The 13,759-nt window shown below is 39.3% G+C and overlaps 1 protein-coding gene across 1 annotated transcript in view; it reads right to left on the reverse strand.

The window, feature by feature from the left end:
• The window catches only part of HTR4 (5-hydroxytryptamine receptor 4), a 130,069-nt gene that overhangs the window by 16,626 nt on the left and 99,684 nt on the right, over nucleotides 1-13,759 (reverse strand). The window contains exons 4-6 of the mRNA XM_065873948.1: nucleotides 10,004-10,157; nucleotides 9,035-9,076; nucleotides 5,827-6,395 (exon numbers count right to left, since the gene is read on the reverse strand). Of these exons, the coding sequence (XP_065730020.1) occupies nucleotides 5,827-6,395; nucleotides 9,035-9,076; nucleotides 10,004-10,157 (765 nt within the window). The remainder of the gene's footprint in view (nucleotides 1-5,826; nucleotides 6,396-9,034; nucleotides 9,077-10,003; nucleotides 10,158-13,759) is intronic.

A 13,759-nucleotide genomic window follows, 5' to 3' on the forward strand; every position in this document is an offset into this window, starting at 1 on the left:
GGAAAACACAGTTACAGAATCAGGTTAAAGATGTGACAAGGAGACAGACGCTGGCTCCAAATTCACTAAGAATCAGTTCATACACAGGATGAACCTGTTAGAATCCATTGCTCACATGCTGGCATTATGCCTCTTTCTTATATATGTGTGCATACAAATTAAAATAGCCCCAAGAAACATTCTTATGACACTAATTCATGTTTGGAAGCTATTTTTTAAAAAGACTATGTACCCGGGACTTCCCTGGTGGCACAGTGGTTAAGAATCCGCCTGCCAATGCAGGGGACACGGGTTTGAGCCCTGGTCCAGGAAGATCCCACATGCCGTGGAGCAACTAAGCCCGTGCGCCGCAACTACTGAGCCTGCACTCTAGAGGCCACAAGACACAACTACTGAGCCCGCGTGCCACAACTACTGAAGCCCGTGCGCCTGAAGCCCACGCTCCGCAACAAGAGAAGCCACCGCAATGAGAAGCCTGTGCACCGCAATGAAGAATGGTCCCAGTTTGCCGCAACTAGAGAAAGCCCACGCATAGCAACAAGACCCAACGCAGCCAAAAATGAATTTTAAAAAAAGACTATGTAATGTAATGTACATATCTATAGGACAAACTATTTCATCAGCCAACCAAGTGGTATCTTCACTTCTATTTTGATTGTGGGCTGGATATTCCCAAAGAAGACAATTATCCAACAGAAAACAACCAAACACAACTGCAGACATCTCTGCTACTGTGTGTAATTAGTACAATCTGAGTGATCAGAGTCCTCTAAAAATGTCTTGCAAAAGCATATTTTATTTCACTGGCTACCCAACTGCTTGTTTAATAATAAAATGTCATGTAAGTCAAAGGGCTATGAGGATAGGGCCAAGCATGGGAAACTTACTATTCTAAACCACTGAGGCCAGACTAGCTCATTTTTAATTCAACCTGGAAAAGTACAATTCCATTCTCTCAAAAAGATTTTAAGAGAAAAAAGTTCATAGTCTCATAGTGCTGCCATGAACTGGCTTTCCTCAATGTGAGTCTTGGGTTGTAGACTAAGTCCTCTATACTTTTTAGAGCCTCAGGGAAAATTAAAAAAAGAAAAAACAGATAAGTTTCAATTTTGAGCATGTGAATCCTTCATAAACCTGAAGATAATCATGAAGATATTTCATCAGTAAAAATGTACTGATCATTTGACTATATACTATTTGGCAGATACTGTGTGAGGGGCTATATGTACATGGAGAAAAGAAAGCCATAGTTTCTACCCTCAAGGAATAATTGGCCTTATAGGAGTCAAATAAGGAACTCTATAATCAAAAGCAGCACAAATGCCATGAAAAAGAGTACTGTAAACAGGCCACTGCCATTCAGAAGTAGAAGAAAAGAACAAATGATCCAATTGAAAAAATGTGAAAAGGGTGATTTCTAGAGTAGAGTTTAGTCTCTACCCTGAGGTGAGCTTGTATTAAATTGATTATTTCTTTGAATAGTCAACATGTACCCAGGGACAGGACTCAATCTGAGATTACTAAGAATAAGGCCATCTGATCTAACCTTAGTTCCTTTTTAGAAAAGAGACTGAAAAATGCCTGGATTTGAACAAGTTACTAATCTTCACGGTTTGCAGACAAGAGAGAGAAATATAAGCAGGATGGTAGAGTTGACCTATTGATAAATGTTTCACCAAGTTTATCCTAAGAGTCAAGATAAACATGAGAAGTGGTAACCCTATTCCTAACTCTTAAGTGGGCTGGACAAAACTGAACTCTGGAATCAGAAAGACCTACGTCTGAATTCCAGTTTCATCATTTACTACTTGTGTGAGTTTGGGCCAGTTACTTATCCTCTCTAAACCTTGGTTTTCTCATCTTTAAAATGATGATAATTATAATATCAAATTCTTTGAGTGTTGTAAAAATTAAATGCAATGATGCATTCAGAGTTCTTAAATACAGTAACTGGCACAGTCTTTTCTGGAATTATGTTAGGAATCATAATCATTATCATTAATATGGAAGGAGGTCTCTGGTGGCCTGCCCAGTACTTTGTCAACAGATGCCTTGGATGAGGAAATTGAAGGCACACTTATCAAGTTCCAAATTTTATATAATAAACTTGTTCAGGCATCATCTTACATTTCTGTGATTTCTATTTTGCTCCTATGGTTGAATTTTACATTTATTTCAATTTAACTCCATATTTCCAATACTGGCTGATTGGTTCTCCTTTCTAAAATCTTTAAGTCTGCCTTATAACATGTTAGTTTCCTATCAGAACTACAAAAAAAAGTGTCTGGATTTAGTAACACGGTAGATGATAGCTCTACTTATGGAGATAGGGAAGACTCAGGAAATTTGCAGTTGGGGTACGAGATATAGGAGGATTCTGTTTTGGATGCATGAAATTTGATATTCCAAAGAAGCACATAACTGGGGTTGTCAAGGAAGCAAATTGGATCTTGTGGTCTGGAGTTTAGAGGGCAGCTATGACCTGGAGATATTAATTAAAGAGAGGGCTGACAGCATGACAATTGTATTTAAAGCTATGTGTATGGTTAAATCACACCAAGTGAGAATGTAGTTTGAGGAGAGTATCAGGAAGCAAGCCCTGAAGAACTCCAACATTGAGAGGCCAGATAGAGAAGGAAGAACCTGTTAAGGATTCTAAGAAAGAGTTGCTAGTGAGTTAGGAGGAAAACCAGACAAGTATGGTGTTTAGGAAAATTAATGTGGAAAATTTTTCAAGAAGGAAGTGAGTCAACTGTAAGAGGTCAAATAAGAATAGTTTTTTCAAAATCTGAAACTTCTCTAAGACAAAAGTTAATCAAAGTTCAAAACCAAGCAGAAGATGGGAGGATGTATTTGAAAATTATATAACAAAGGATTAATATTTGGAATATAATAAAGAGCATCCAGAAATTAATCAGAAAAACAGAACAAAGTTGTCAGATAAAGTACCAAACATACGAAGGTGCAGTCAATAACTAATTTAAAAGAGGCTCAATCTATCAAGTCATCTGGGAAATGCAAATTAAACGAAAGAGCATATTTTAAATTAGTATATTAATAAAAGATGCTTAGTATCCAGTGTTGGTGAGGGGAAGGAGTAGCAGATACTCTCACACCCTGCTGATGAAAATGCAAAGCACTATGGTGCTCTGGGAGGTCAATTTCATGGTAAGCATAACAGTTTTAAATGCACATACATGTCAACAGTGCAATTTCACTTTTGGTAGTTATCTGAGAGAAATAATGGCATATGCACAAAGAAATGTGTTCCAGGGCATTAAAAATAGTACAGTTCGTAACAGCAAAAGACTGGAGACACCTACATATCTACTAATGGGAAATAATTAAATAAAATTTAATATGTATTTTTAGTACAGAAGATTATGGAACAGTTAAATAGAATGAGATTTATATGTTCTGATGTGGAATGATCTCTGAAATATATTGTTAATGGATAAAAAGCAAGGTGCAGAAAAATACACACAGAATGGCTCTATTTATGTAAAATGAAGGGAGAAAAATCTATGAATTTGTATGTTTTTATGAATGTTTGTAAATGCACTGAAAAGAGTACCAGACTAGTGGTAATTCTTATCTCTGAGGCTAGGGGTAGGATTAGCAGGATAAAAGCTGATTTTACTTTTCATTGTTTTGGTTTTATATTTCATGAACTCATGTGAATTTGTTGATGTCCTACTTGTGGGACTTTTAAGAAAAACACACATTTTCCTTAGATTGTGTTAAGTTAAAACAGCTGATCTGGAGAATTAATTTTATGGTTTGGTAATTTACCCATGAAGAAACATATGGGGTTATTTGTTATGTAGCAGGAAATAAAACAGGCAGGATTCCTGTCCTTGCAAGGCTTACACTCTAGCGGATTCAAGTTTCAAATAGTTTTCTATGTATAGGCCACCCCCACTCTTGTAAGATTCCTCACCCCCACAGAAAAACACCTCAGACCAACTTTCTGTACTTCTCATGACCTCAGGAAGAAATAAATGTAAGGAATAAAGTGTGAAGAATATACACATAAGCCATCTCTAAACTGCCATCTCTGCTTAACAATCATGCTGCAGATTTCCAAAAGCAGCAGGGATAAAATAATATAGTATTAGTAAAATAGGTTTCTTGGGATGCCCTAGAAACCCTAAATTCTTTCTATGACTGTTTCTACGGGAAAAGGCACCAGTTCTAAACAACTGACTTAGTAAATGCACTGCTGGAGCATACTCTGTACGTAGTCGGCAGCCTGTACTCGGGCAACTGCTAAGCTTAAATAGCTAAAAACTCGCTGGCACCCGCACAGAAGTTCTTGTACATACACTTCACTGTTGGATCCTTTCTATGACACTGATGAAGGCACAATAATTAAGAAAGAATGACAGCCTATAGGAGTATCCTTTGAGGCCTTTCCAACAGCTGGAATCTCCACGTCATACTAGGCTTTAGCTACAAGGCTGCCCACACTGGTAGCAGAAAATTGAATTCATGCTCCTGAGCAGTCTCTGAGGCAAAGCATTGATATTTCATAGCAATTCCTATTTTTTTCTTCTTTTCTTACACATGCAGATGAAAAGTCCCCAGTTTTCAGCTGCCAGAACAGCTAAATATTGTCATCATCAGAGAAATTAAATGCTTGTCTCAAAGAAGGAACTGCTCTTTGGAAATTCCTGTGCATCTCAGGGCAAAGGAAAAAACTGTCGTTGACAATTCATCTTTGCTACAGGATGAATGTATTTATCACACATAGCTTTACACAGCTGAGAACAACTCTAAGCCAGGGTAGCAAGAAAATTCTCAGTTTGGAAAGAGGCATCATGCCTAGTCACTGAACTTCAAAGTTACTCCCACCTCCGTCAACCTATGTGACCTTGGGTAAACCACCTGACATTTCCACACTCCTTCATATTCCATTTCCTTCCTCATGCTGTTCTCTGTCTGGAATGCCTTCCTTGACATCTCCTCCAAGTCTCAAATTCTTATAAAATGCTGTTCTGTGACGTTTTCCCTGATTCCCTTAACCAAGTCAGCTTCTTTCCTACTCATATCCCCACTCTACATTGTCCATACTTCCAATATATCATATATCACATAACATTACTATTGCATATTTATCATTCTATTTATTTCAGTTTAGTTTATCATGTTATTTTATGGTCATCTTAGGGTATCAGGTTATATGCTACTATTCACATTAGTAGTATTATGAACACTTACTATGTATCAGGCTCTATATGAATACATTATCCCTGTCATAAAAGCCCTATAAGATGGGTATCATTATTATTACCATTTTTTACAGTTGAAGAAAATAAAAATCAAAAGGGATTATACAAATGATTAGCAGTGGCACTGAGAGTCAAAATAAAGACTATTTTACCATGCTTTTAATCACTACCCTAAAATACTACCTATAAGTAGGAGTAGATAATATTTACTAAGTTCTTACTATGTGTCAGACTCTGTACTATGTGCTCTACATATATTAGCTAATTTGACCCTCAAAAAAGCCTGGGATGTAGAAATCGTGATTATGCTTTTCATTTTTTTTAATGAATTTAAGGTTCAGAATGGTTAAATGACTTCCCCAAATCAAAGAACTATGGAGGCTGGATTTGAATGTAGGTCATTCACCCCCAGTGCCTGAGCCCTTACCCTGAGCCCTTACTCTATTCCATTAACAGATGGTAGAATTTTTTTTTTTAACCTTTGAAAGTACTGCACAAGTTTTCAAGAATAATCTATCTGGAAACAGAAAACTGGAAAGTTACCTCTTCTGAGTCCTGCAAATGAGCAAAATCTAACAAGCCCTGAAGCACTCACCTTAGCACATGTGTGGATCCATTAATGGTTGTGGTTGAACAGGGGACAGTCTGGCCCAGAATGGAAGGTCTTCGGTAGCGTTCATTGTCACAGCAGAGGATGATGAGGAAGGCATGTCTAAAAGACTTATTCAAGAAGGCGTAGAGAAAGGGGTTCAACCCAGAATTGATGTAGCCAAGCCAGAGGAAAGCGGTCCACACCTGCCCAGGGACAGTGTAGTCTACGAATGGATCCACAATATTGGTGACAAAGAATGGAGCCCAGCAGAGGCAGAAGCAACCCATGATGATGCACAGGGTCTTGGCTGCTTTGGTCTCTGTCCTCATGCGATGAGTGCTATGTTGGTCTGCTGGCTGGGGCCTGCCCTCTGAGGGGGCTCCTGCCCGTTGTAACATCTGGATCTGGTGGGCATGCCCCTTAGCTGTGACATAGATGCGATAATAGGCCAGCACCATGAGGAGAAACGGGATGTAGAATGCCACCACAGAGCAGGTGATGGCATAGGGCTTGTTGACCATGAAGATGCAGTACGTAGAGTTAGAGTTCTTGTTGAACTTCCTGTTTTCTATCTGAGAGTTAGAGAGAGAGAGGAAATGAGGAAGGAAGGGAGAAAGGGAAGGAAAAAGTGAACAGGAAGAAGCAGGAGGGGAATGAGAAAAATTGTAAGAAAAGGAAAAGGATAAAAAAGAAGAGAAAAGGAGGGTTTGGAAGGTAGAAAGAAGGGGAGAAGAATAGTGAAGGAAAGGGAGGGATGAATAAAAGAAAAAGGTGAAGGGAAAGGAAATAAAAAAGAAGGTTTATCAGCAAAGCTTTTCTTTTTCTTCTAATAAGCCTACAGCACATAGAACCATGATGGCAGAAAAGGAATATACTTTTGGCTGCTTTGGGTATTCTTATATCTCAGTATTTCCCATATAAAATTTAGAATCAGGTTATCAATTTCCATAAAAATCTTTTAGAATTTTGATTGGAGTTAGAATAGAATGACTGAGGAAAAATAATAGTTTTTCAATGTTAAGTCTTCCAATTCACAAACATGATAATTCTTTCCCTTTACCTAAGTCTTCTAGAATTTCAGTAATATTTTACATTTTTGTGTAAATATCTTACACATCTTTTATTAGATTAATCCTAAGTATTTCTATTTTTATTCCATTGCAAATAGTGCTACATTAAAATTCTTATTCGTAATTGTCTGCTGCTAATACACAGAACTCAGTGAAAATTTTTTATATATTGGCTATGTATCCAGGAACTTTGTTAAATTAGTAACTAATATTTCATCTTTAGATTCTTCTGAATTTTTTCCATGAATACTCATGTGATCTGCAAATAATGACAATTTCACTTCTTCCTTTCCAGTCTTAATACCATTTTCCTTGCATATTGAACTTGATAAGATCAACAGTACAATACTGAATAAAAGGGGTAATAGTGGACACCATTGTTACAGTCCTGGTTTCAGGAGAGGAGCTTTCAATATTTTACTATTAAGTATGACAATTGCTGTAAGTTTTTTGTCAATGCGCTCTATTTGAGAAAGTTCCCTTCTATTCTTAGTTTGATGAACTTATATATACTACCAAATGTAAAATAGATAGCTAGTGGGAAGCAGCTGCATAGCACAGGGAGATCAGCTCAGTGCTTTGTGACCACCTAGAGGGGTGGGATAGGGAGGGTGGGAGGGAGACGCAAGAGGGAGGAGATATGGGGATATATGTATATGTATAGCTGATTCACTTTGGTATAAAGCAGAGACTAACACACCATTATAAAGCAATTATACTCCAATAAAGATGTTAAAAAAAAGAATAAATAAAATTTCTGTGTATACTTACACATTCATCATCATAAAAAAAATGATTGTATATTGAATTTTGTCAATGCATTTTTGGCAGTAATGAGATGATCATGTGGGTTTTCCCTTCTTTTATTCACAGTGAATTACACTGATTGTGTTAAATTCCTGGCATAAACCTCATTTGTATTGGATACTGTGACATACTAGATCCCTCTTAAGAATTGAGACTTTTTTTTCCACCTATAAACTCTGCCTGCTGACAGCTCTTAGTTACCAGCCTTCTCTAGAAATAGTCCTTGGCTGAAGAGAGCTGTGTAACCCAATGACTCTTCCCTTCTGGAGGTCAGCATGCATGCAGTGTGAAGATACACATGAACAGAGATATGTATCATATATATTTTGATACATAACACACTATTTCATTCATTGTGTACACATTTAGTATCTTGTCCTATAGTATTGATATATTGTAAGGTTATAGTATATCCTCCTATTGAACTGACATTTTTAATCATTACAAAATCTCTTTTTATCTAAGTATTACTTGCCTTAAGTCACAGGAATCTAACTCTATATATTTCACCTAGGAACAAAGATTCATGATTTGCTAACTCAGTATTTGCAGCAACTTTATAGACCCTAATTACCATGAATAACAAGGATCAACTGTACATGTGTTATGAACATCTGGGTTATGCTAGTTTCTCTCTAGGCAGATTCAATGTGCAAATGAGTAAAAAGATATGAAATGCAATCATAATACCATAGAGCAAATACTAGGCACGTTAACAGTAAGCAGATGCCCCATTCAGTTACATGAAGTAAACAGGGGATGCTTCTATCTCACTCTCACAAATGAACAAAATTCCCTAGGTTATTCTCCTTGAAAGTTCTACGTCAGAAGGTAAGAGTGCTGTACCCTTGTTACAAGTTTTAATGCACAGAAGATTATGCTTCCAAAGGCTTCTCCATTAGGGATTAAGTTTAGCACAAACATAAGAACACAGACTCTGGAGTCCAGTAAGTCTGGGCTTAGATATCGTCACCACCACTCCCTACCAATGTGACTTAACCTCTCTGACCCTCAGTTTCCTGAGGACAATGACAGGATTTACATATACCATTACTGTGAGGCCTGAGCGAGATAATAATGATTAAATTAACATGGGGCTAGGCACACAGTAAGTGTTCAACATTTGTTGGCCATTATAATTATTATTCTACTGGTTATTGGAAATTTGAATCTCATTTCCCCCAAGAATGATAAAAATGAAAGTTTGAAAGAAGAGGGACAGGATTTAAGAAAATATCCATACAGTCTCCCTTGTATGGATCCCCTTTCACTTCTCCACTCCTCTGTGCCCAGCATTTCTTTCAGAAGCCCAAGGAACTCTCGTTCTGACATACCACATGCAAATCCTGGCCCAGCCTTGGTTTGGATATCCTTTCCTGGACAAAGAATAAGGCAAGATTAGGGGCTAGGAATGGGATGGAGAGAGGAAGGGGCAGCTCCTACTCTGACTGGTCCTCTTGGGCCAGAGCTCACTCTCAATCTCTCCTCCCCATTCCCCTCCCTATCACAACACGGTCCTGGGATCCATTTTAAAGTGATTGCCTGACAACTTCCTTAGGGAATATACCTGCTAATGGATCCAGACCATAGCTTTCGATCTTCATTACAAGTTTGATGTTAAAAACATAGTATGTCAGAGCTGGAAACTCTTCATGAGCGTCTAGACAGGGCTTGGCAGATGCCTGGGACCTGTGCCACGTGTTGTTCTCCTGCACCACTGGAAGACACTGTTCCCACTGAGGACCCATGAATTTTCTCATCACAGACTTTCAGGAAGTGGGTCAGGGACGGAGCTGAGCTCAGGGTCCAGTTCTCTCGACTTCTGGCCCAAACATTCTCCAGAAGCCCCCACCTCCTTGACAGGTTTTCCGTGGGTCACTGTAAGCCTCATAGGATCTCAGCATGAAATGAGATGAAGGCCTCTTGGGGCACATCACTTCCCTCAGGCTCTGGAGTATGTCTGCTAAGCTTTGAACACCTGTTTTGCTATTCAATAGCTGTGTGACACTGGGCATGTTACTTCACTTTTTTGACCCTGAGTTTTCTCATCTGTGAAATGGGGGGAAAGTATTGTAATTTTCCCAAAGGGATGCTGTCAGGATTACATGTACGTTGTGTACTTTCTGGCATGCAGTAAGCTTTTGAAAATGTTAGCCTGCTTTTTTTGTTTGTTATTGTTGTTACTCAGACCGCTATCAGGATCTTTCTTAGAATATCCACCTAACCTGACATTGTTTATTTAGAATCCCAAGCAAACTAAGTTAGTCAGACAGTAAACCAGTGGGGTCTGCATGAGTACTTACCAAATCAATTATGCCAACGTTATTCCAGCCTTGCATTATAGGGAGAAAAGAGATAAACAAGGGGATGACCCAGCAGCCTCCCAGCATTAATGCGATGTGCAGAGGGGTCATCTTGTTCCTATAGACCAAAGGCTGGCAGCAGATGGCATAATACCTGGAGAGGGGATGGGGGGGTGCCAAGGGAAAGGATGGATGAGAGGGAGAAGGAGGGAGCATAATTGATGAGAGAGAAGAGGGGAGAAGGATGGAGGAGAAGGGCGATAAGCAGAGGAGATATTGGGAAAGAGGAAAATTAGAGGGGGAGGTAGAGAAAAAAAATAAGGAAGGAAGAGAAAATAATGGGGTGAGTGGGTAGTAGAGGAAGGGAAGGAGAAGGAGAGAGAAGTGGGAAAAGAACAGAGGAAAGAAAAAAGTAATGGTACAATAAAATGTTATATTGGTCAAAGAGTTTCTACTATTATAAACTTTAGATCATGCATATGAGAACCAGGCATTGGTCCCATATCCCTCTTCCTCTCCCAATATCTGAGAAGCTCAACATATACCTGAGGGTCTGCTCAGTCTCAGGCACAGATCCAACACTACCCTCATGCCTGGGCATTTTAAGAGCTTCTGTCCAGCTCTCTGGGCCTCAGTGTCTAGACGTATGCAGTCCTCTTTGATAACAACTTGAGGTGACCCAGGGTTGGCCCTATATCTGAGCTCTAAGAACAGTATCTCAAACTTGTCTCCATCCTCTTGATCACCTACCTATACTGAGGTGATGCTCTAAGTCAGTGTTCTTTAAATTGTGGTCCAAAGATTCTGCCCTTCTCCCCTGCATCAGACTCACCTCAGGAGACCTACTTAAAATGCAGATTCCAAGGGTCTCCTGAATTAGAGCCTGTTAGGGAGGAATCTGGAGTTTGCATTTTGACAAGTGGAAGTCATTACTGCTGTTTGCTAGGTATGTCCAGTTCCCCCTTTTGGGCACATGCACTTCCTGACCTCCTTGTGGTTAAGTGGGGCCGAGTGACTTGGCCTATGAGTCATGAACAGAATTGACATGTGTTACTTCTGGGCTGAACCATTTAACTGTTTCTCTGATGCCAAGAATGTCAAGTTCCAAATATTTCCTGCTCCATCATTTCCTACCTACTGGTAGAGACCATCTCATCCCCATTTATCAGGGTCTGATCTTCTCATGGGACTCTCTGCTCACGCTTTCCTGAGCCCAGATTCTGCCTACAGTACTAACTTTCTTCTTATCTCCAGAGAGAGGTGCAGCTTGCCAAACTCAATGATCTGGTCTTTAACTCCCAGACTGCTCCTTGTATGTTGTTCCAGTCATGGAGATCACTACTTCCATGCCCAGGAAGTTCACTGAACTGGCAACAGGCAAAATACCATGGTAGTTCTATCAGCCATTTGTCTTTGGAAGAGTCAAAGAAAAAATGCAAAGAGACAGCCTGGGGGCTAAGTCTGTTCTTTAAGATTTTTCACCATTTAATGATGAGCCACCCCCTTATATCCCTCATTTTATGCAGCTCACTTTGTTAATTTTTACAACCTCTTCCTTTCTTTTCTTAATTCAAAGCATAACTAATAGAACAATGGCTATATTCTTTGAAAAGGTGCTAGTAGGATGAGTTGGGAGAGGGGGTGCAATGAGAAGGAGAGCCTAGTGTTAAAGCATGAGAAGAGCGTGCCTCAGGCGCTGCAAGGGGATTATACCCTTCCCTACAGGGCATCAAAGAGTAGCTAACCACATTGTACCAGGGAGCTCCCTGTGGCCAGCAAGACAGTGGGGTATCCTGATCTGGACCAGAGTATAGAACAACAGACCAAACAATGGGAGAGGGAATTACTCAGGAACTAACTTTCTCTACCTGTAAAACTGACATGGTAGCCAAATCTAACTAAAGCTAACTCCGTAACGGAAAGAACCATGATTAGCTGGAATTCTCTCCACACTCATCACTTATTTAAGAAAGGCAAATTATATCACAGTGGCAAGTTTTCCTTGAATGGTTGTATTAACAATCATCAGAGGTTTACTGACATAGAGCTGATGAATTTGGAGTACATAAAAATATACTTTTTTCTTCAAATTTTGCTCCCTTCCTTATTTCCTGCTAGAGGGCCTAGATTAGATATTGGTTTTGTACATTTACCATTTTTCCTCCTTTTTCTTGGTAATAGCATCCCAAATCCTTTGGGAATTCTCTTCTCTGTTGCTGTCATGTAGCTGGGGAAAAAAATGATGGGACTGACTTTTCCAGCCGGGGGGTGACCCAATCAGACATTTTCCTGGGACTCTGAATGTCATGCAGAGTGATGCAAAAATGGCAAAGTCAGAGAAGATTCCTCTATTCCCACAGCAGCTTCCTGGTGGGGCTGAGAGTAGCTCCTGCTCCTTGGATCTTTGGGCAGTCATGCTCTTGCCCCTTTGGGTCCTCATTCTTTAGCTCTTCCTTCAATTAAATAAGTCACCTCATATTTTCCCACAAAATTCCCTCTTTGCTTAAGGTGATCTTATGTGTGCAAGTGTGTCCCCATCTCCCAAAAGATATGTTGAAATCCAAACCCTCAGTGCCTTGGAATATGGCCTTATTTGGAAATAGGATCTTTAGAGAGGTAATAAAATTAAAATGAGGCCATTAGGGTGGGCCTTAATCCAACATGACTGAAGTCCTTTCAAAAAGGGAAAGTTAGACACAGACAGATATGCTCAGTGAGAAGATGGCATTGTGAAGACAGAGGATCGAAATGATGCTTCTACAAGCCAAAGAACACCAAAGATTGCCAGCAAAACAACTGAAGCTAGAAGAGACAAGGAAGAATCTTTTCCCTACAGGTTCAGAGAGAGCAGGGCCCTGCTAACACCTTGATTTCAGACTTCTAGCCTCTAGAACTGTAAGACAATAAATATCCTGTTGTTCCAGACCACCCAGTTTATGGTACTTTGTTATGATAGCCCTAGCAAAAGCTAACAAAGTTGGCTAAAGGCAGCCTCTGTTACTTGCAACCAAAGTACCTTGCCTCAATAAAAATGGTTTTGAATGCCAGATATGTCCTTCATAGATGCCTTGTTCTAAGTAAGAATACCTTTGTTTTTATTCAATATACCTCCAGATCATAGCTCAAATTATAGCATCCCTTCATCTACCAACCCAAAGAAGGCAATCAAGGGATAAGTGAAAAATATTGGGTTGGCCAAAAAGTTAGTTTGGGTTTTTCCATAACATCTTACAGAAAAACCCAAAGGAACTTTTTGGCTAACCCAAAAGATATCCCCCCTACCTTTGCTGTATAATTTATAATTTTTGAGGTTTGGAACAGATGTCAAGATATTGGGTAAAGTTAAGACTTTAGGAATTTGGGTTGGATCTCCATTGTCATATAAATCTAAAAATTCAAAAAGACAAAGTCAAATTAAACACCTTGCAGGACAAAAGGTATATTTGAGGAAGCAAGATGTTCTTCTGACCTCCATAAGTAGATATGGATGTTTAGAGGATTATGTTGGGAAGACAATAGAATTTACAGAAGAACATGTAAATTATATTCAAAGTGTTTGAATACATGGCTATATTGGTGCTCATAACATTTTTATGAAAGCCTTTCTTTCTAAGTCTAACTTGGCAGGGTGACTGTCTGATTCCCATGGCATGATGAATATCCTGTCAACAATAAGAAATCCCCAAGTTCTGCTGTCCAAATGTTCTATGCTTTAATTTGCATTACCCTAGGCTATTAAGAGCTGCTGCTACAGAG

This window comes from Phocoena phocoena, chromosome 3 (genome assembly GCF_963924675.1).
Source record: "Phocoena phocoena chromosome 3, mPhoPho1.1, whole genome shotgun sequence".
In the NCBI taxonomy this organism is placed as follows: domain Eukaryota; kingdom Metazoa; phylum Chordata; class Mammalia; order Artiodactyla; family Phocoenidae; genus Phocoena; species Phocoena phocoena.